General features: G+C 47.2%; 1 protein-coding gene across 20 annotated transcripts in view; it reads right to left on the bottom strand.

The window, feature by feature from the left end:
* Nucleotides 1-23,778, bottom strand: part of CD6 (CD6 molecule) — a 45,720-nt gene extending 21,942 nt beyond the window's left edge. For 17 of the 20 annotated variants that reach the window (XM_086383087.1, XM_086383086.1, XM_086383085.1 and 14 more), the window contains exon 1: nucleotides 23,545-23,747. In XM_086383087.1, coding sequence (XP_086239213.1) covers nucleotides 23,545-23,605 — 61 coding nt within the window. In that variant the 5' untranslated portion in view covers nucleotides 23,606-23,747. Of the gene's footprint in view, nucleotides 1-23,544 lie in introns of all 20 variants that reach the window. The other 3 variants (XM_086383082.1, XM_086383079.1, XM_086383067.1) reach the window with 1 other exon arrangement.
* Nucleotides 23,779-23,874: the final 96 nt, after the last annotated feature.

The following is a 23,874-nucleotide window of genomic DNA, read 5'->3' on the forward strand; positions in this document are numbered from 1 at the left end:
CTTCTCCAATGCATGAAAGTGAAAAGTGAAAGGGAAGTCGCTCAGTCGTGTCCGACTCTTCGCAACCCCGTGAACTGCAGCCTACCAGGCTCCTCCGTCCATGGGATTTGCCAAGCAAGAGTACTGGAGTGGGGTGCCATTGTGACTGACAACAACAATGATCCTTAGTGGAACAGTAAACCTCTAAAATTCTTTGTTTTCTTTTATAATCTTTATTTTAGGGACTTTCCTGGTAGGGCTTCCCAAGTAGCAAGTGGTAAACAACCCGCCTATCGATGCAGGAGACATAAGAGATGCGGGTTCAGTCCCGGGGTGGGGAAGATCCCCTGGAGGAGAGCACGGCAAATGCACTCCAGTATTCTTGCCTGGAGAATCCCATAGGCAGAGGAGCCTTGGGGGCTACAGTCCAGGGGGTCGCAAAGTGTTGGCACAACTGCAGCACACATGCACACACATATATGTATCTATTCTTTTTCAAATCCTTTTCCCATTTAGGTTATTAGAATATTGAGTAGAGTTCCCAGTGCTACACAGTAGGCCCTTGTTGGTTATCTGTTTTAATTTTTCTCTTAAAATATGGTTTTAATGTCTAAAATGTTATTTGTGTACATATGTTTTGATATCTAGTGTTGGACATTTGTTTTCAACATTTTCCTTTTATAATTAATATTGAGATGAATTGCACATTCTTAATTATTTATGTAGAATAAGTCCTAGAAAGGGAATTATTAAATCAAAGGTAATACCCGTTTTTTAAGCTTTGTTACATATTCCTTAATTGCTTTCCAGAAAGTTGCATCAGCTATCTCAGCAGCAAGATTTGAGAATGCCTGTTTCCTGTACCTGCTCCAACATCAGATATTATCGTTTCTCAAACACCATTACCTGAAGCAGGTCACCCTCAGCTCCCATCTGGATGGCTTACAGCAGTCTCTTAGTGGTCCCCAGCCATCATGCTCCCCACCCGTATCAATTCTCCATACTCCCCTCAGACTGATTCTCCTAACATTCCTTCTTAAATTCCATGGCCCACAGAATGAGACCTAAGTGTCCTCATGGCCCATGAGCGTCTTCATGTCCCTTTGGGGTTTCTTTAATCATCTCATCATCCCCTTCTATGCCCCGAACATACTGAACACGTTTCTGCTTTTAGAAGTCCTTCATTTCTCTCTCCGTCTCTGTCTCTCCCCCTCCTTCTGCTTTCCAGTCTCTGCATTTGCAACTTCCTCAGGTTGGAACACTCTTTCCCCTGTTCTCTGGCCAACTGCCTCCTCTTGCATCTAAGCATTTGGGCTTCTTCTTTTTTTCTTTTTCCTTTCTTTTTTTTTTTACTGGAGGAGAATTTCTTTACAATGTTGTGATGGTCTCTGCATGACTACAGTAATCAACAAGAATTACTCATAGTTGTATATATATATCCCTTTGTTCTTGAGCCTCCCTCCCCCTCCATTCCACACCTCTAGGCCATCACAGAGTGCTGGGCTGGGCTCCCTGTGTTATACAGCAGCTTCCTGCTACTTCTTGATTTTACACATGATAGTGTATATATATCAACGCTACTTTTTCAATTTGTCCTACCCTCTCCTTCCCCACTAGCGGTGTGTACGTGTCAACCCTAAACTCGATGGAAGGCAATTGTTAAAACAACTGGAAAGAAAACCCAGAGAGGCTGTAATTCCATTAAAATTAGAAAGAAGCATGGTTGGTTCACACAAGTAATGTATGACTTGATTCAGAGGGAAGAGCTGTGCCCCATCTTTGAAGGGACTTAGAGAGGTTAGGCTGAGTTTATCACAGAGACCGAGGCTGTCCTGGGGGCTCAGTTGGACAGTATGGCTCATGGCTTCCAGAGGTGACCGACATCCATGACTACAGTGAACAGACCAGGCGGCACCCCCTGGGGCCTTTCTAAACCCAGCAAGATTGGGCTGAAATCCCCTCCCTCCAACCCCCTGGAAAAAGACAAAGTCAGCAACTTGGTGTCTTAAATGTATTTAACTTATTTTACAAGATTTTTGTTTGTTCCATCTCATTCTCTCTCACTATACTTAGGAAGGGCTTAGGGACACAAGGAAAACTCAAGGCACAGGCTATGGATTGAATATTTGTGTCTTCCTAAAAATTGGCAATGGCACCCCACTCCAGTACTCCTGCCTGGAAAATCCCATGGATAGAGGAGCCTGGAAGGCTCCAGTCCATGGGGTCGCTGAGGGTTGGACATGACTGAGCAACTTCACTTTCACTTTTCACTTTCAATAATTGGAGAAGGAAATGGCAACCCACTCCAGTGTTCTTGCCTGGAGAATCCCAGGGACTGGGGAGCCTGGTGGGCTGCCACCTATGGGGTTTCACAGAGTCGGACACGACTGAAGTGACTTAGCAGTAGCAAAAATTAATATGTTGAAGCCCTGATCTCCACTGTGATGGTATGAGGAAGTGGGGCTTTGAGAGATAACTTGGGTGAGATGAGGTTATGAGTGTGGGGCCCTCATGATGGGGGAAAAAAAGCGAGAGACCTAAGATCTCTTTATCCTGTGAGAGTATAGCAAGAAGGCGGCCGTCTGCAAACCAGGAAGAGGACCCTTACCAGACACTGAAGCTGCTGGCACCTTGATCTTGGACTTCTTAGCCTCAGAACTGTGCGAAACAAATGTTTGTTGTTTAAGCCACAAACATTTAAACCGCCCAGTCTGTGGTATTTTGCTGTAGCAGCCCAAGCTAAGACAGCACATGATTGACAGAGCAAGGTGATGGCAAAGGTTTCAAGGGTCCCAAACCCGAAGGTCCTCAGTCACCCAGGTCAAAGAAATCAACCTTTTTGACTGTCTTTTGTCACCATATTGTACAACCCAGGATGCTCCCCTGCCTGACATCCTCCCTTCATGCCAGACTAAATTCCCCCACTTTCCATCACCAAACCCAGGGGAGGTGAAGGACAACAACTCACAATCTGCATTGAGAGGAAGCTCAAAGATTAGATCAAGCAACACCACCAGCTTTGGGGTATGTTCAGTTCCTGGAACTCCTCTTTTCATGCTCAAGAAAGTGAGGGCGTGTGAGCGACGTTATCCTGAAAGCTGAGAAATTAGTCTATTGCTGGTCCACATTCAATTCCATTAACATGTGCCGAACTCAGACCATGTGCAGGGCCTGGGGCAGGTATTAGGGAGGAGAGAGTGAATGGGATGATCCCAGGAATGGCAGAATCCACAGCCTCCCTAGCACCGAGGCATCTGCTTCACAGTCAGCACCCTCGGGAAATTCTTTTTTCAGGTTCCAACACATTTATTGTCTTGTAGCAACACAGTTACTAGTAGCAAGTTACTAGTGGAACAGTTACTAATATAAGAACAGACATTTTATCAGACATACACATATTCGATGTGAACACAAAAATGAACACAAAAACGTTCAACATCATGAATCATTGTGCTGTACTGTGCTCAGTCGCTCAGTCGTGTCCGACTCTTTGTGACCCCATGGACTGTAGCCCTCCAGGTTCCTTTGTTCACAGGGATTCTACAGGCCAGAATACTGGAGTGGGTTGTCATGCCCTCCTCCAGGGGATCTTCCCAACCCAGGGATTGAAAGCAGGTCTCCCACATTGCAGGCAGATTTTTTACTGTCTGAGCCACCAAGGAAGCTCAAGAATACTGCAGTGCATAGTCTATCCCTTCTCCAGGGGAACTTCCCAACCCAGGAATTGAACCAGGGTCTCCTGCATTGCAGGCAGATTCTTTACCAGCTGAGCTACCCAGAAAGCCCTATAAATCATTAAGGAAACACAATCAGGTGCTGGTGAGCCACGTCTCCACACTTTTAAAACAGGCAATATTCAAAATACTGATAGTGCCAACCAAGTACTGGTGAGGAATACAGGGGAACTGGAATGCTCCTATAGTGTCACTGGGAATGCAAATAGATACAGTCATTCATTTTATGAAACCACATGTTCATATAAAGAGTTTTATGTATATGTTCATAGTAAGCTTATCTGTAATAACCAAACAAGAAACAAACAGGAAGTTCTTTTTTCATGATTTAGAGTGGGGACTTTGGGAACAGACAGAATAGCGATCTGAACCCATCCCTGTCGATCACCAGCTGTGCAACCTTGGGAAAGTCTCTGGGCTCTGTTAGATGGGTTTTAACCTGGCGCTGGGCATAATACATGGACCACATCGGATTGCTTTGAGGAGTGCATGGATGGCATATGTAACATGTTTAGGACTGGTACAGCTGCCATTGCATCCCCCACTCTAAAGCTTTGATCCACTTTCTCCTATTCAGTCCTGAATGGACATGGAAGGGCAGCTGGCCATTGACTATCTTTATGTTCATCCCAGGCATAAAGATGGATCTGAGGGTGCCTCAGTTTTCTCTGCAAAGGGACAATTCCAGTTCCCCCCAAACATCCTTCTTTCTTCCTGCCTCCCCACCTTTCTTAGGAAGCTTAGCAGAGCTGCCTCACACTCACAACTCACTATTCCCTTCCCCACCTCTACGAACATGTCATCCAGCATTCCTAGAGATGAGATGGGGACTGCAGTTTCCATGGTAACGAGTTCCTTTAAAAGCAAAGGCTCTCTGGTCTTGGCCGCAAGGCTTGCTCAGGCTCCCATGCCAGATGATACCTTCCCTGCATCTACCAGATGGTAAGATGGGACATCAGAGAGCATAGAGGATTGTGAAAAAAAAAAAAAAATTCCCAAGGCATAACAGGAAGGATATGACTCCAAGTAAGCCCAGCAGGCCAGAGACACTGGCCTTTTACTAACTGCATCTTCTTGATCCCCCGTAAGAATTCAGACCATGGCAAGAGGCGGACATCCCAATTCAGTTGGTCTTGGATGGGGTCCTAGAATCTGGTTTGGGTAGAACCATCTACCAGGTTTTCGGCAGCAGAAATAGCACTGGATTGGAACTGAAGAAACTCGGGTTTGAAAACCAGCTTCTTCCTTACTGTGAAAACCTTGGGTGAATCTCTTCATATGCCCAGCTTGCCTCCCTCACCTCACAGGTAATAAAAACCTCACAGGACTAAAACAAGATCACATAAAACTCCAGTACCTTGGCCCCAGTAAGTAACCAAGAAGACCCTGCAGAATCAATAAGCACAATGTATGTGTGTGATAGATGTGTGTGTGCATGTGTGCAATAAGTGGTAAAAGCTGAATATAAATAAAATACAAAGGGTGAGGGCTTCCCTGGCAGTCCAGTGGTTAAGAATCTGCCTTGCAGTGCAAGGGACACTGGTTCAATCCCTGGTTCGGGAAGATCCCACATGCCGCAGAGCAACTAAGCCTATGAGCCACAACTACTCAGGCCCATGCACCAAGAGACTTTGCTTCAAAACAAGAGAAACCATCGCAGTGAGAAGCCTGTGTACCACAATGAAGAGTAGCCCCGCTCACCGCAACTAAAGAAAGCCTGAGTGCAGCAACAAAAACCCACCACAGTCAAAAAATAAATTAATTAAATAAAAAAAATATTTTTTAAAAATTAAGCAAAAAATACACAGAATGATCACATTCTTATAACTATAATGTGTAGAAAAAATGGCCAATGAGACCTCATAGAATTGAAGATGCTGATGTCTTGACTCCAAAATGATACCTTTCTATTTATAGCTTAGAAAAATATTCGCTGACATGTTCACACGCAGACATGCACAGGGATTTTTACCACAGCACTGCTTGTAATCAGAGAAAATTAGAAGTAATCAACAGCTCACGAGCAAGAAATCATTAAAGAAACTGTGCTCTATTTATAGAACGAATTATTTCATTAAAAAAGTGAACTAGATCTATATCTACCTACCTGGCTAGATCTTCGAAATGTATTCTGAGCAAGAGAAGTAAGTTGTAGAACAATATGTCCAATATGATACCGTGTATAGAAAATATGGTGGACTTACTATCTATTGGGTATTGATACATTTTTGTGTAATAAAAATATAAAACATGGAAGAGAAGGGACACACCACATTTTGGAGCATGAGTGTTCTGGGGAGGGAGGGATAAGAAAATATTTCAACTGCATCCATGTGGTTTTCTTCATTATTAAAATAGATCTGAGAAAACATGGCAAGAATGTCAGCATTTCTTCAGTCTGGGTGGTAGGAATGTCTAGGGGTTGTGCAAACACTCTCAGTGCACTTCCGCGTGTTTGCAATATTTCTGACTAAATGTCTGGTGGTGGTGGTTTAGTCGCCAAGTCATGTCCGACTCTTGTGACCCTATGGACTGTAGCCCACCAGGCTCCTCTGTCCATGGGATTCTCTAAGCAAGAATACTGGAGTAGGTTGCCATTTCTAGAAGGCTCTATAACAGGGTAATAACAACAGTTTTTATTACAGGTAGGTTTTTTCCTTTGTATTTCCGACATTGCTAAATTCTGTAATTTTACATTGTATGTAATGTAATGATGAAAATGAAAGCAACACTTTAAAAAAATGACAACACACGTGAAAAAAGCTTTGTGAATCGCTTGAATCATATCACTGCCCCTGCCAATGAGTCTTGTGTGCTTACTCGGATGTTTTTTAAATTCTTTTGTTTTCATCACGATGCTCACAGATAAGTACTATTATTCCCACTTTACAAATGGGGAAATTTAGGGTCCAAGAGAGGTGGAGGAACTTCCCAGAACCAGGGCTCATAAGAGGCAAAGCAGGATTGGAACCCAGACAGAGGGTTTCCTAGACTGCCTGCTCAGGAAGTTACTGCAGGAGAGGTGACTTTTGAGCCAGGCCTTGATGGTCAAGGGACATTTCACTGGGGCATATTTACTGAAACAAGAGCTTTATATATGTTGTCACACAGAACCCACATGAAAACCCTGTGAGGAGGTGCTATTATGAGACCCATTTACTGACAAAGTGGCTCAGAGGAACTATTACTAACCCAAGGTCGCAGAGCTTGGTGGTGACAGAGCCAGAATAGAAATCCAAGTTTGTTCTCCAGTCACCCTTCCCACTGTGCCAGGCAGTGTCCGCAAGTGAGAGGAGGAGAGGGGCATTCTGGGTAGGGGGGCACAGCACGTGCAAAGGCCCAGAGGCAGGATAGGGCCTGCCATGTTTAGCTAGAAACTCAGGTATGTGAAATGCAAGAATAAAATCCCCCAGAGCCCAGCCTTCTGTACAAAGGGCAGGGTTGGGTTTCAGTAGAAGCTGAAACTCTGCTGGGTCATGCAGGATTTTCCAGGGGGCCCGTCCCCACCCACCAGCTCACAGGAGTGACTCTGGGTCAAAGTTGCCGAGAGCTGCTGGAGCAGCAGTTTCTGGGTGAATGAAGCTTGTGTGTGGGCAAGAGGCGAAAATCCCCCCAACTCTCAGGGAGTGATGCTGACACCTTCCTGAGATGGTCTAAAGCCCCCTTAAGAGAAGGGCGCCCTTAATGTCAATATCTAGAAGCTGTTGGAAGTCACTGGCACCCTTCCTAGGAAGGCGACACAGTCCTTCTCAGCAGGAGGTATCTCGGGCTTGGAACAGAATGGGGACCAACCCTGGCTCAGCATGTGCCCATCAGCCCCAGGGGGCCCCACCCCTCCCACCATCATCCACCTCCACTCTCTAAACAAATCCAGACCCAAATCCAGGTTCAGAGGGGAAGCTAAGAAGACACGGGGGAATGTTCAGCCTGAATCTCCAAGGCCATCTTGTGCCATTTAGCAGCCGAAGGCCAGAGCGGTCAATGGCCACGTGGCCAACCAGACCCATGAGTTAAAGTCCAGGAAATAAATTTGGGTTCCCTGGGTGGTGGTAGCATGTGTGTTTACCTGCTTTTACATACAGCACATGCTCTCTAATTACTTTCAGTTGGACCCACTGAAGTCTCAGTTTTCCAGATGAGAACTCAAACTGACTTGCTCAAGGTCACAGTCACTAAGAGGTAAAGCCGGAATTCAGCTTCTGGTTTCTCTAAATTCAAGCCCACATCTGGGCTGTGGGGTCGTAGCATCACCCTACACTCCCCTTCATAAGTCTTGTTGTCTAGGAAGCTTCCAAGGTGGCTCAAACTCCTTTCACATTCTTGCTTATCCCAAACCTTAGTCAGGAAGGTGCCCTTCCTCCCTTCCTTCCTTTCCTCTTTTCATGACTCCTTCTCTTCTCCCTCCCTTCCTCCCTCCCTTTCAGCCAGGCTCTGTACCAGCCCCTCACCATGGTGGGGGACAGAGGTATACTCATAGTTGATTATGATCAAGTAGAAGTGCTAATCCGGGCATCAGAACAAAGTGCTTTGCAAAGAATAGAGATGAGAGGCCATAACTTTGACAGGGTCAGTTGAGAGGGGTCTTAGAGGATGAGTAGGAGTTCTCAAGGATGAGAATGTGATGGAGAGCAGGAGATATCCAAGTCTTTGCCAAACAACCTGGGGAATCTAACATGTATCTTTCCAGAGGGTGAGCGGGCTTGGAGGCAAGAGCACGTGGGGCAGTGAACTTTCACTCTCCATGTCACCCGTTCTCCTCACCAGTAGCCTGGCACCACAAGGCTTCCCCCATTCTTCCTCACAAAAGTGCTTGAGCCCTGACTTAAATGCTGAGAAGACATTGTTGCTTTCTCAGCCCCTGAACTCCAATGATGGGTAAGATCTCTGGCCAGTGTCTCTCCCCATGGTGTCAAAAGAGGCCTTCAGGACTTCCCTGAGTGGTCCACTGGTTAAGAATCCTCCTGCCAATGCAGGGGACAAGGGTACAACCCCTGGTGCAGGAAGATTCCACATACCACTGGGCAAATAACCCGTGAGCCACAGCTACTGAGCTGGCGCTCTAAAGCCCTCAAGCAGCAACTACTGAAGCTCACACACCCTAGAGCTCGTGCTCTGCAACAAGACAAACCACCGCAATGAGAAGCCCACGCACCACAACTAGAGAGCATCCCCTGCTCACCACAACTAGAGAAAGCCTGTGCTCAGCAGTGAAGATGCAGTGATGCCAGAAATAAACAAATTAAAAGATAAATAAAGAAGCCTTTACACTGGGGCAAGCAGGGAGCCAGCTGAATGTCTAGTCAGTGCCAAAGTATGCTGGACCCTTGGGAAGTTTTGCAGAGGTTTAAGGTGGGCATCCCAGGCTCTAGCAACCAACACCCACTGCTTTGGTATAAGTGTCTGGCTCAGCCAACTGACCTCCCAACCTATTCCCAGCTGCATCCCACCCTCCCAATCCACTCCGCGGCTGGCGACTCTGTTTCTAAACTCCAGAGTCCCAGGGAGCAGAGAAGCCAAGAAGCCATCTCTGCACGGCCGGGGTCAACATGGCAGAGTTGGAAGCAGGTGGGCTTCCCAGGTGGCTCTGGTGGTAAAGAACCCACCTGCCAATGCAGATAGACGTAAGAGACACGGGCTCGATCCCTGGGTTGGGAAGATCCCCTGGAGGAGGACACAGCAGTCCACTCCAGTATGCTTGCCTGGAGAATTCCATGGACAGAGGAGCCTGGCGGGCTGCAGTCCATGGGGTCACAAAGAGTCGGACACAACTGAAGCGACTTAGCACACTCTCACAGGCTTTGAAGTCGAATCTCATCTCTTCCTCTTAATACTAGGATCTGGATTTCTTGTCTTTTTCTTAAAAAGAAATTTTATTGGCCTACAGTATTGACTTAAAATGTGGTGTTAGTTTCAGGCATACAGTAAAGTGAATCAGTTTTACGTGTACACATAGCCACTCTCCCTTAACCTCTAGTATCCTCCGCGACCTTTGTCCACGAAAGTGGTGACATTAACAGCCACCTCCTGGCGATGCTGGGAGATTGAAAGAGAAAACGATTGTCATAGGACCTGCCTCTCCTTAACTACTTGGCACTGCGCTTACACAATCCTTTACTGCAGTTCTGAAGCCCTCAGGTACCACTGGGGTTTTCATAACTCTGTGAGTGGCCTTCCTGACCTGAAATGATGCAGGGTTGTTTCATGGTCTTTATTCTGTGCGGTATGAAAAATCATATATTTTGCTGCAGAAATGTTAATGTACTTGGTTACAGGGGCTGCTCAGGCCCCTGCTGAGACATTATATAACATATGCTAATACTTCACTTCAGAGAGCAAGAGAGCTGACATTCCGGTCATACTCATTTTCCCTCAGAGAGGTTCAGAAACTTGCCCAAGGTCACAGAGGAGGTGGTGGAGCTTGAGAGCAAATGCTGGTCTCTGAGACCCCAGGATTCACTTTCTCACAGCCATTCTGATAAACATTCATTGGAACCAACACAGTGCCCCTCAGCGCACCCACCTCCATACTGATGAGACTAAACACCCACCACGCCCCGGAGCCTCACACAGTCCCTCTTCGAGAACGAAAGGCCGTGTTGTGTGAGGGTGCTGGGTGAGATCTCTTTTAATGTGGCTGTTATAACATTTTTACAATAAGGATGACTAATGCTTACATCGTGTCTGAATTCTCAGCTGGAACTGGGCGGGAGTGACAAGGAGAGATGGTAGAATACAGACTAGCCATTATTATGACCTTGGGTGAGTCCCTGTCCCATTTTGGGCCTCAGGGTCTCCAAGGTGAAAATGGGTGAGTTGGGCAAGCTGGGGTCAGCCAGAGGGGATTAGGTTCTGTTGCCTCCAATGGCCCCTGATTTGAGGCTGCCGAGCAGACAGTGCTTCAGAACACAGCTCCCGCTGTCCCCACCACCTCCACCCAGCTGTGCAGTATTTCCTAACCAGATGACATTCAGATTCAAGATTAAATTGTATTGAATCCCATAGTAAGCAAATGATTCCTTTTCCAGTTCTTCAGTCCTGGGGATTGCAAGTCTTATTGTCATGCTTCTCTACTTTTAATGTCTAAGATTTTTTAACACAGGGAGAGCTGACTTAGGTTTGGATAGCAGGCTAGTGAATGACACAGTCGTTCTGAGGGACTCATCTGTTTATATGGATATAATCAACTTATTGAAGTAACATTGGTTTGAGATACAGGAAACTTGGAGACTTTCAAGGTTTAAATAAACTTTTTTAGATCTACATACAAAGTTGATTATAAAAAATATGTGTTAAATAACTATATATACATAAGGATTTTCCCGATGGCTCAGCAGGTAAAGAATCCACCTATAATGCAAGAGACACAAGAGATATTTGTTCAGTCCCTGGGTCAAAAAGGTCTCATAAAGAAGCAAATGGCAACCCACTGCAGTATTCTTGCCTGAAAAACCCCATGGACAGAGGAGCCTGGCTGCCTACAGCCTAAAGGGTCAAGAAGGGTCAAACAGGACTGAGTAAGCACAAGGGTGAATCATATCACATCCTTGTACACTTAAAACTCTCTGATTTCCCATTTCCTCTGGATTAATTCCGAGTCCATACTGATGTTTTCCTTGACACTGCCAACCTTTCCATCTCCGGCTCCCCCTCCCTCTGTAATCTCCTCCAGCGTGTCAAACTAACTTCTGCCTCAGGGCCTTTGCACCTGCCATGTCCTCTGCCTGGAATGTCCTACTCCCTGATCTCAGCAAGGACGGCTCATTTCATCAGTCAGATTTCTGCTCACAGGCTCTCAGAGGCCTGTCCTAAATTCCCATTCCAGTCTCTCTATCTGCCTTCCTTGGTTCTACTTCTTTTATAGCACATATTCCTCTCTGAAATGATACTGTTTTTTAAATGTTTTGGGGGAGTTCACCTCAAGGCATATGGGATCTTAGTTCCCTGATCAGGAATCGAACCTGCACTCCCTGCATTGGAAAGCGAAGTCTTAACCACTGGACTTCCAGGAAAGTCCCAATACTAATTTTTTAATGTGTTTATTTGTTTGTCTATTTTCTCCACTAGAATATAAGCTCCTTAAGTCTGGAGCTTTGTCCCACTTCCTCTGTGGCTGAAAACAGTGCCCACTCATAATAGGAGCTCCACAGATGAATGGCAGGAAGCTGTAAAGGTGAAGGGAGGGTGGCCAGGGAGCAAAGAGGAGCCCACCGGGCGCCACAAGGAGGCAGGCAAGATGGTGGCCGTCGGAGGCTCAGCCTGAGGGCTCTCACACACGGCCCCATCAGCACCAGCCTTCCAGACACTAAGCCAACTGGTTCCCGCCCACTGAGCCAGCAGAGAAAGCCATGTCAGCAATTACACCTGTAAAAGAATGAAGGCTTTACAACATCACCATCAAGACACTATCATGATAATAACTGATTCAGACTGGAATCAGCCATAATATTACTATGAGTGGATAAAGATTTGAAGAGGACCAAAATATTTATATATTCTCCGAGACTCTGCCCATAAGAGACATATTCATTACAAAGGAAAAAGTGACTTTACCTAGCAGACAACACCTTAATCCAAGCAACCCGAGTGAGACCACTGGTAATGGGATGAGCTGATACTATGTCCGAGAAGGACTCAGCTTCACTTTTGTGACACTCCTGACAAAATAAGAACAACTAATCATGAGGGACCTTCAGACAAGCCCTGACGAGGAACATTTTATAGAAAAACTAGCCTGCACTCCTCAAAATGATCAATATCATGAAAGAGAAAGAAAATCTGAGCAAATGCTCCAGAAAATCAGCAGAGTGAAACACAATACGTTCCATAGAATTTTCTTTTGCCTCTAAGACAAATTGTTTTGGAAAAATCTGACAAAGTTCTGTAGATTATTTTTGTAGTGATGTTAATCACCTGATTTTGATACACGTACGGTGGTTACATAAAAGAACGCCTTTTTTTTTTTTTTTTTTTTAGGACATGTTGACATATTTAAGAGAAAGGGCCATTATGTCTACAACTTGCTCTCAAGTGGTTTAAGAAAAAAATGTGGTAGGAAAATAGAGAAAATTATAAAAAGTATTAACCAGTCAGGGAGTCTGAGTAAAGAGCACAAGGAAAATCTTTGTATTATTTTTGCAGCTTCGCAGGAAGTCTAAAATTGTGCTGAAATAAAAATAATAATAATAATAAAAAAAAAAAAACCTAAAATACTAAGCTAGAAAAAAGGCTAGGAATTGAGGAGCCATTGAGATGGTGGAGGCAAAGTGGCTGCAGGAAGCCAGCTCCTCGCCTCACAAGGCTGACATCTTAGAGGCCACGGTCAGTTGTGTTCACCTCAGACCACGTCAGCCCACAGTGCTCCCCTGACATATCCACATCGAGGTGGGGGAACTGAGGACACATGTGGGCCCTCTGGGTGATGTGTGGAAGGGACCCAGGGCACAGCCTGCAGAGCAAACTTCTCACCCCTGACCCTGGGTGCCTCACTCCCCACTTTGCGCCTCAGTTCCCTCCTCTGACAAATGGGTAGATGTCAATGACTGGCAGCCCTCTGGCGATGAAGTCTTCCAACTCAGCTTGTTGTTGTTGTTCAGTCACTAAGTCGTGTCTGACTCTTTGCGACCCCATGGACTGCAGCATGTCAGGCTTCCTGTCCTTCACCATTTCCCAGAGTTTGCTCAAACTCATGTTCATTGATTCGGTGATGCCATCCAACCATCTCATTCTGATATTTCTAGAATCCCATCTGGAGAATGCAGCATATCTCTCCAAGAAATTTGATTCATTTGGCAAGTATGTTTACTTTAGCCGAAGGAAAGACAGAAAAGTGGTCTCGCTAAGCAGAATGAGGAATGAACGTTCTCCCTGTCTTGGACACGCTTCTCCACCTCTGCCCCAACTCCCCCACCCCAGCTCTGCTCCCAGGCACCTCTCCTGGAAGAGATGAACACAACTACCAAAAACTTCTACCAAAGTATAGAGAAAATCTTTCCTGAAGCCCTATTTCGGAAGAGGCAGCTGGTAGGGATGGGTTGGTCAGAGACCAGAAAGCCACTCTGGTCCCAGTTCAGTCGGCAACTGTCTGCGTGGCTCCAGTTTTCCGAGCATCACTTTGTGCTCCTGCAAGATGACAGAGCCATGCATAGCTTTGCACACAGCGACTTCACCTCTGTGTTCTCCTCGGCTCAGGGCTCAGTAGGTGATTTTCAAATTGAAAGCAGGGCACTCCCATAAGACCCTCAGGACACCTTGAGAAGCTGTCATCTCTGAGGAGCCCCTCATTCAGGACCCCACAGCCCAGGCCCCCAACCCTCGGCGCAGACTCCCTGGGCTGGTCTGGCCCTACCTGGAGAGCCCAGCCCAGTTCAGGGTCACAGTGGAGTGGTCAGGATGACCTGGAAACTTAGAGCCTGGAACTCCTAATGCGTTCTGCCACCTCTGATACACAGTGGAGATCCAAGGCATCCTCCTTGCAGGGGAAAAAAGGGGGGTCTTTTTTCCATTACACTACCCTAATCCAGCATACCCCAAGGCCCCCTCAGGCTCCTCCCCAGCCCATCTGCCCTGCCTCCCTGCCCGGGCTGGCTTCCTGGGGGCTGCCTCAGCTGCCATTTTTAGGCAGAGGCAGTTTGGCCGCAGGAGTTTACAAAATGGTGGGCGGAAACCCGGGCTTCCCTCCGCTGTCCCTGTGAGCTCCCGCCCTGAGGCCCAGCTCCACGCCCTGGCTGTGGGGCTCTTTGGGGCCCCAAGGAGCCCTGAGTTTCCCCAGGTACTTCACAGCTAACATCTTATGCAGCCTCATCCCAACCCTGGGCTCTGGAGGTTACCACTGATCCCACTTTACAACTGGGGAAACCGAGGCTGGGCAGAAGCTCGGCTGGCCAGGAAGTGGCTTCTGACACATGAGTCCCTTCTAGAGTTTCTTCACACTCGTTCCATGACAGCCCAGCTGAGGTGAAAACTCTGCAGAGAATGGGAGACCTTTCCTAGAAAAATTGATGTGGATGGGTTCCCAAACCCTGCCATCTTCCAGGGCAGGGAAACATTATGGATTTGGAGTCCCAGGCAGCACAGTGGATAAGAATCCGCCTGCCAGTGCAGGGCACACGGGCTCAATCCCTGGTCCAAGAAGATTCCACATGTCTCAGAGCAACTAAGCCCATGCACCCCAACTACAGAGCCCTTGTGCTGCAACTACTGAAGCCTGAGAGCCTAGAGCTTGTGCTCTGCAATAAGAGAAGCTGCCACAATGAGAAGCCTGCATCCAAGAGTTGCCTCCACTCACCGCAACTGCAAGAGAAACCCCACATAAAGCGAGAAAGACACCAATGCAGCCAAAAATAAATGAATAAATAGAATTTTAAAAAAAGATCTGGCACCTAATAGTTAGCTGCGAGCCTTGTTGAAAACAAGGGGCCCCAGATGGGCTTGCTTATGCTAAGCCGCACATCACCAAGTCGAGACTTTATGGTTTCACCTGACCAGGGCTAGTTAAGTCATCTGCCTGTTAGACCCTGCCATTCCTAAAATAAAGCAATTTTGTGATAACCAACAAAGACCTACTGCATAGCACAGGGAACTATACTCAATATTTTGTAATAACCTATAAGCATAAATAATCTGAAAAACATAGACATATATGTATGCATAACTGAATCACTTTGCTGTACACCTAAAACTAACACAACATTGTAAACTCTGCTCAATGTTACGTGATAGCCTAGGTGGGAGAGGGGTTTTGGGAGAAAGGATACATGAATTTGCATGGCCGAGTCCCTTCACTATCCACCTGAAACTATCACATCAGCCATACCCCAATACAAAATTTAAAGTTTAAAGTTCGAAAATAAAATAAAAATCCCCTTATATACCTGTCCTTTCTGTCAGAGCGCATGCTGCCGATTATAACTGCTTTTTGCTCTTTAGAATTTTTACTGCATTAAAAGATTTTAATATGCCTCAGTTTATCTTTCAACTGACTATTCACTGTGCCATCTGGGAAAAGTCACTTCACCTCTCTGAGCCCCTGACATGTGGCGCTCATAATCAGACTTCACAGGGATGTAAGGAGGGCAAGACAGGTGTATGAATTTACAAAGCACTGCCCAGTTGGCCTGGTGCAGGCAAATGTACGGTCTGTGTGGGCCATCTCTGTGCCAGTCTCTGTGCCTGGCATGCTCACTGCATCCTCATGACACAGCAGTCTGGGTGAGTCAGCAGATAGAGAGCCTGGCACCCAGCTCTTCTGGGCTCTGGGGACCTACCCACCCAATAGGCCTTAGGCCTTGCTCTTCAGATTCTGCTCAAATGGTTCTTTTGCCTGAAATGCCTTTTTTTCCCTTTAACTTTTTATTCTGAAATTATAGACTCACAAGAAGTTGCCAGAATAGCACAGAGAAATCCCAGGCACAGAATAGCACAGAAAAATCCAGCTTCCCTGGATGGTGACCCGCTCTATAACTAGAGTAACTCACCAAAACCAGGAAGTCGATACCCACACAACACAAGGATCTCACCAGCTTTCGCAGGCATTCATTTTTTTTAAATGTCAAAGGAAGTAAATAAATTTTTTAAAAAGTGTCTTTGGGCCTAAGATGTCTTTTGCCATCGTATTTTGGTATGCAAAGCCTTCTTGTCCCCGTGTCCAGCCCCTCTGTGGCAAGTTCAAGCTCTCCTTATCCTGATTTCCAGCTCCCAGAAACTGAGCAACCCAGTGATGGAGAATGTGGGTTTTGGAGATCTAAAACCCGTGTTTTAAACTCAGCATCATGGATTTAAACCCATGGGGTTAAGCTCAGCATCAGCCACAGACTGGGACAAAGTACAGAGCTTTCTGACCCTCTGTTTCCCCACCTATTAATATAAAATAGGGGCAAGCACCCCAATGTCAAGAGAGGAAAGAATAATCATGGCTGGTGCTTGGAGAATGTAAGTCCCCTGCAATGGATGGTGGTTATGACTATCATCGGATTGCACCTGTTGTCGCATCTACCCTGGGCTGACCCTTGTATGTTTTATCACCATCCCCTGTGGCTCAGCTGGTAAAGAATCTGCTTGTGATGCGGGAGACCTGGGTTTGATCACTGGGTTGGGACGATCCCCTGGAGAAGGGAAAGGCTACCCATTCCAGTATTCTGGCCTAGAGAATTCCATGGACTTTGTAGGCCATGGGGTCGCAAAGAGTCAGACACGACTGAGCCACTTTCACTTCAACATTTAACACGTTCAATGTCAAGCCTTCATAGCTCAGTACCAGCTCAGGGCCTGGCACACAGTGAGTGAGTATGAAGTCACTCAGTTGTGTCCAACTCTTTGTGACCCCATGAACTGTAGCCCACCAGGTTCCTCTGTCCATGAAATTTTTCAAGCAAGAGTACTGGAATGGGTTGCCATTTCCTTCTCCAGGGGATCTTCCCGACAGTTGCTAAATAAATGTGGATAAATGGAGCCCTCTGCTATGCAAGCTCTCCTTTGGCTTATGGTATCTCTTTGACATGGTATCTCTTTAGCTTCACTTAGATCATTCCTGGCCTGGTGGGCAAGGTACATGCACAGCAAGTCTGTGAAGGCCGAGCCTTGTGGAGGGAGGCAGCCCATTTGCTCCCATCCATCCCTTAAAAGTCTTTTGGGGGCCCCAGGATCCATCCCTGAGGCCCCTTGGGGCCATCCCTGGACCCAGTATTAAGGCTGCAAGCCTGGGAGGGTACAATATCTGGGAAAGATGCCTCATCCTTGGAAAGCAGCCAGACGGGAGACAGACCAGGCAGCCTTTCGCGGCGGAGAGAGCTCAGAGCTGCCGGTCAGGAGACCTCAGCTCAAGCCCTGGCAGGTCTTAGCCACAGACTTCGGACAGGGCTGAGCCTCGCTAAACCTCAGTTTCCTCACCTACACAATGGGGTCTTTATGTGGGTAAACGAGCTTATGGTACAAACGACATTATGTTAACCACTAAATCCTGTACTTACATATATGAGATCTTTGTCCTGGCTGTGTAACATTTATAAGTTCACATTTAAGTGGTCACTGGCATGGTATTAAATACCACAGGTCTGACCAGAAATGAATAACATTTTTCCATGATGTTTATTTTCACCGTTATTACCATTCAGGTGATTGACAATGGCTTTAAGGCAGCAATATGTAGGGGTTTTCTTTTTTTTTTTAAGTAAATGTCTTTATACTTTAAAGCATCTATTAAGAATATTAAGCAAATGGTCAGGTAGAATGGCAGCTTTAGTAAACACCTAGAAGGGGCAAGAATGTGGACCCCCCAGAAAATGCTGCTCTTCTGACACACCTCGCCCTGACCAGATGTGGGGAGGAGGGCAGTGATGAGGGTGCGATAGAGGAGTTGGAAGACCCTGAGACTGGGGAAAGCAAGGGATCTCAGTGCAGGGCTGAGGACCCAGCAGGGAATTTAGTTGTGGTCCATGCAGGGGGATGGCGAAGGCTGCATGCCAGGGTGTGTGTGTGGTGGCGGCAGGAGCGGGGAGGTCCTTCTCCTCCAGGCCCCTATCCCAAAGCTTCAAATGGACCACCTGCTTCCTTGTCCCAGGGGGACAGCTGATGCTTCAGCCTCAGAATCCGACAGCTGGGGTCTCGATTTAATTCTCAAAGGTTTCTGTAAGAAATGAGGCTGACTCAGAGCAGGCTTCAATATATGTGAACTGAATGAGGGATGCTGTGGGTAGTGTTTCTCACTCATTCCGGATCCCTCTGGAATCATCTGTGTTAGGCTGACTATGCCAGCCCCAACGCCCTAGGAGCTGCCTTGTCTTGCGTTACCACCCTGGTGACAGCCACGTTAACTGTCCCCACCAGGCATATGACCAGAGAACCAGACTAAGCTGGGAGAAATATGGAGGTGGCTGTCATACATTATTCATAGATGGATAAGACTTGCCAGACAGGAAGAATGTGGAAGATTAAAAAAAAAAAAGAATAGTAACCATTTGTTTAATTTAATCCAATCAAGTGGTAAAAGCCCCTGAGTTAGGGGGAGATAGAGAGGATTAGGCTTGTTAAATTTGGATTGTGTGTGGAGAGACCAGTCCAATAAGAGGGCATGAGCTATCCATCAGCAGCACAAGAGAATGCTGTCTCATATTTTGGCAAAACAACAAAAAAAACTGTCCTCATCTCAGTCCACTGATACAGAAACTCTAGCCTGCTTGGGATAAGTCAAGTTACCTGCAGTGGTACCACTATTTTCTCCTTGGTAAGTGGCTTTTAAGCCCAGGAAGATTAGAATTTAAAATACACAGGTGATGAAAAACATAAAAACCCATAGTATTTGTACCTTTTTGTCAAGTTTAAGTTGGGCCAAATTCTGCATGTTGGTGTATAAAATCCTATATTTTCGTGTTTAAGAATTTTTGGCCACTAGAGTTTCTCGGAGAAGGCAATGGCACCCCACTCCGGTACTCTTGCCTGGAAAATCCCATGGACAGAGGAGCCTGGTGGGCTGCAGTCCATGGGGTCGCTAAGAGTCGGACACGACTGAGCGACTTCCCTTTCACTCTTCACTTTCATGCATTGGAGAAGGAAATGGCAACCCACTCCAGTGTTCTTGCCTGGAGAATCCCAGGGACGGGGGAGCCTGGTGGGCTGCTGTCTATGGGGTCGCACAGAGTCGGACACGACTGAAGCGACTTAGCAGCAGCAGCAGCAGCAGAATCTATCATGTTTGTGACTGAGTAATTGACTCCAGTTGAAATTTTAACCTAAAAAATTAAGAGAATTTGACAACATCTGTAAACATGATCAAACTACTTAAGAGAATTTAATATTCACTTTGTTTATAACTTAGTTTTTTAGATTTATAAAAATTATTTTAAATCCTTGGTAATGCTGTGTTTCTTAGAGGTATTTGAGGCATTTATAAGACAATCAAATACATTAAATTTATAAATGCAGTGTCTGAAAGAAGGCATGGCAACCCATTCCAATTTTCTTGCCTGGAGTATCCCAAGGATGGAGGAACCTAGCAGGCTACAGTCCGTGGGGTTGCAAAAGCTGGACATAACTGAAGTGACTTACAAGCACCCACGCATAAATGCAGTGTAGAATATCTAAGGCAGTGATCTCCAATGTAAATGTAATATATGCTCCATACATCATTTTACATTTTCTGTCAGCTACATTTTTAAAAAGGAATGGGTAAGCTTAATTGATGGAGAAGGCAATGGCACCCCACTCTAGTACTCTTGCCTGGAAAATCCCATGGATGGAGGAGCCTGGTAGGCTGCAGTCCATGGGGTCGCTAAGAGTCAGACACGACTGAGTGACTTCCCTTTCACTTTTCACTTTCATGTATTGGAGAAGGAAATGGCAACCCACTCCAGTGTTCTTGCCTGGAGAATCCCAGGGATGGGGGAGCCTGGTGGGTTGCCATCTATGGGGTCGCACAGAGTCGGACACAACTGAAGTGACTTAGCAGCAAGCTTAATTGTAACAGTAGTACTTTTACCTAACATATCTAAACTATTTTCATTTCAATGTGTAATTAATATAAAAGTTATTAATGAGTTATTTTCACATTCTTTCTCTGAACACATCTCTGAACTCTGCAGTGTATCTTGCATTCCTAACACATCTCCCTTCGGACGACCACATTCGGACGGCACACTGTAGTGGCAGCTAAATTAGACGTCACAGATCTAAGGGAATTAAATCAGCTATATTTGTAAGTGGTATTTATTCTTTAAGGAGGCTTACTCTGTTCAACCTGACTTGTTGAAATATTAATCAAAGAGTCCTTGAGAGCCGTTGTTTAAAAGCCACTGGACTTATAAAGAAAATGAGGTCTATGTATTTACAAGGCAAGGAAATAATAGATTTTTTTTAAATTGTTAATTTAAGAAGCTATTTTTTAAAGTGACCACATATAGCCTTTTCAAGTGCACAGAAGCAGCCCTTGAGGACCTCGCCGACCACAGTCCAGATGGAATTCGAGTCACTGGCTTCGGCTCGGCCCCGGCAGGACTGGCTAGGTTCTTTGTTCCTGCGTCTCTCGTAGTGTCAGATATGACGGATCCCTCAAGGACTGTCTGTCCAAAGCTCCCCATTCCACACAAACTGAGGTCTAAAGCTGAGAAGCCCTACTACAAGGTGACTGAGAGGCAGGGTGGCAGGGATCCATCGAGGGTCTCCTGACTCCCCCACTCAGCCCTCCAAAACTCCCCAGTCAGGGGTTTCTGGCTCCTTCTCTCCACCTCTCCACCCACCCTGGCTGATCTGGAAAGTGAGGCAGAACTGGAGGGTAGGTGGACCAACAGGTCTCTGGCCCAGGCCTCTAGGGAGCACCAAGGGGGAATTGGGAGGGAGCACCAAGGGGGAATTGGGAAGCATGGGTCTCTACACCCTGGTCCCTGCCCTGGTCGCTCATCAGGACAGACCAAGACCTGCTGAGAGGCCTGCCCAGAATCCAGGCCAGCCTGGCCAGAGAAACTGCTCTGCAAGGCCCAGGATGGAACCTGGAGCTGGGACTGCAAAGGGGAGAAGGACAGGGGAGGCCAACCCAACTCCAAAGAGTAATGACCAGGTCCACCACGACACGAGAGAGCCAGACTCCACGTGCCACATGCCTAGTAAGCCCCCCGGGCCACATGCAGCCATGGGGGCAAAGCCCTGGAACCTCCTCATGGACCTCATCCTCCCAGCTCCCCTTCCTCCCTCCCTCTTCTCCGCTGCTTTTCTTTCTTTGCTTTTCTCAAGTTCCCTTCTGCCCAAATGCCCCTATGTCAGGCCACATTTCCAAGAACTAGAATCTATACCTCTGGGCACCCTTAGGAGGGTTGAAGGGAGCAGCATTTAATGCCATTTAATCACAGAGCAAGGAAACTATTCCTGCCTAAAGGGCTTTCTCCTGGAGTAGGAAATGGCAACCCACTCCAGTATTCTTGCCTGGGAAATCCCCTGGACAGGGAAACCTGGCGGGCTACAGTCCAAGGGGTCACAAAGACTGAGCACTACAAACAAAAGGACTCTCAGTCCCCCTGAACAGTCAAGACAAAAATCACAGTTTGGAGGCAGGATGTCTTTATCACCTCCTCATCTCCCCTTTAACAAAGAGGGCTGGCTTTGGGCTCAAGGGCCGTTACATTCTTTTAACTGTCTGCTAACAAGTCGTAAGAACTGGTTTTCACTGCCATATATTTTTATGCTTATCTTTTCCTTTTATTTGTGGCAAATGATGTCAGTTTTCCATGTGTAAATTGTGACATAAAGTTTCCTTTCAAAACTGAACTTGTATTAGTAACAAGTGAGTCAATTGAGTATAAATGCAGTTTTGAAAACACGAAGTAACTATCCTGAGAGTGGAGTGGGCCGGGCAGAGCCATGGTGAAGTGTAGAGAACGGGCCCCAGGTGCCCTCTGCTCCACCTTCCTCGGCTCTGCCCAGCCCGGGTTCCCACCTCCATTCAGACACCGTGCGAGGCCAGATCCCAGGGCCTGCAGGCCTTTCAGACCCAGAGCTGAAGCCAGCCGCTCATGAAAAACAGAGGATAGAGATGCAGAGTGAGGGGCCCACCCTCAGACCATCTGTCTGTCCAGCTCGGAGGCAGAAAGTGGCCGAGCTCCGGAAGCTCCTGGTAGAGTGAGAACAGGCAAGGCCTCTCTTCCGGACACTCATACGGTGCCAAAGTCCTACCCATACCCACTCCTAGAGCTAATCAGTTTTTCCTGAAGCAGTGTGAAGTCAGAAGGCTGGAAGCACATGCCTCTAGACAGATGGAGGCAGAGAGAAGAGCCCTCCACAGCTCCCCAAATGCTCCAGGTTTCCCGATGGCGCCTTCCAGGGTCTCCCTCACATCAAACTGAAAGCACTTAGCATCTCTACTGCCAAGTGGACCCAGACTTCTGGGCCCAGAATTCTGTTTCCATCCCCATCTCCTTACCCTCCAGACATGAGGGCCCAGAGCAGCAGGACCTCTGCCACCTTGAACCCCACCCTCCGCGGGGGACCAACAAGCATCCGATGAGCAGAACCTTTCCGCCATCTCATGCCTGGCCCAGGTCACTCCAGGCGGTGCCTTGGTCCCCATGAGGACCTCAGGATCAGAAAGGAGCTGGCTCTCAAGAGACTCTCTGCTCATATGTGCCCTAAACCAGGGTCCCCAACCTCTGGGATCTAATGCCTGATGATCCGAGGTGGAATTGATGTAATAACAATAGAAATAAGTGCACAGTAAACAGAATGTGTTTGAATCATTCTGAAACCATCCCACCCCCACCTTGGTTGGTGGAAAAAAAATGTCTTCCACAAAACTGGTCCCTCGTACCCAACAGGTTGGGGACCACTGCCCTAAACTACCCCCAATGGAGTCACCAGTGGCCACCTGTCCCCTAGTCTGCTTGGCTTCCCCAAATTCTGTTACAGGATGACTCTACCATCCGTGGTACAAGCCTGGTGAACCCAGAGCCTCTGCTTTGGGGTTGAAAACGCAATCAGCAGTGAGCCTGCTTCTCTGGAAGGAAAACGGTTCCTTCCTGAAAGTTGGCAAGAAATCCTTAGCCTATGGATAGGAGGTGTCTCCTTCCTCAGACACTGGGAGCCCATTGATAAGAAGCTTGCATGCTGCCCACATTATTTGACCCTCAGGGGTCCTCGTAGGACTGTCCAGGCACAGCCTCAGCCCTTCACGGGGGTGCCTGTACCCTCCCTGGGCCCCAAATGCTGTTGGCACAGCTGGGGACCATCCTGGTATCAGACTGTAGTCTTAGCTAGAAGGCTCCAGAAACATGAGCATGAGAAAACAGCCAGAAAGGAGGCCTGGAGGGCAGGTCCCAGGCCCTCCCACAGGAATGGCAGGAGGTGAGGAGGGGGCTACCTGAGAGAGCTGCCGTCAGCAATCCAGCAACCACGAAGAAGAGCGCCATGTCTGCCGCCATCTCTGACTGCTATGCGTGCCCGGCGGTGGGAAGCACCATCCCAGGGCCAGGAGGTGGACAGGCCGCTGAGGGCCCCTCTCAGCTGCTCTGCCCCTGGCTGCTCCTGTCTGTAACTCTTTCTCTGCAGGAGACGGCACCCTTTGCACGCATGCGGCCAAGCCCAGCCTGCGAATGTCTCTCACGCCTCTGTGCTCTACTTGTGGTTTCGGTCTCCAGGAAGCCAGGCTGGTAATATAGGTGAGGAGAGCCCAGCTGCCTCTACTGCGAGG

This window comes from Bos grunniens, chromosome 29 (assembly GCF_055505025.1).
Source record: "Bos grunniens cultivar Pamir isolate PY7600 chromosome 29, Bosgru_T2T1.0, whole genome shotgun sequence".
Taxonomy (NCBI): Eukaryota; Metazoa; Chordata; class Mammalia; order Artiodactyla; family Bovidae; genus Bos; species Bos grunniens.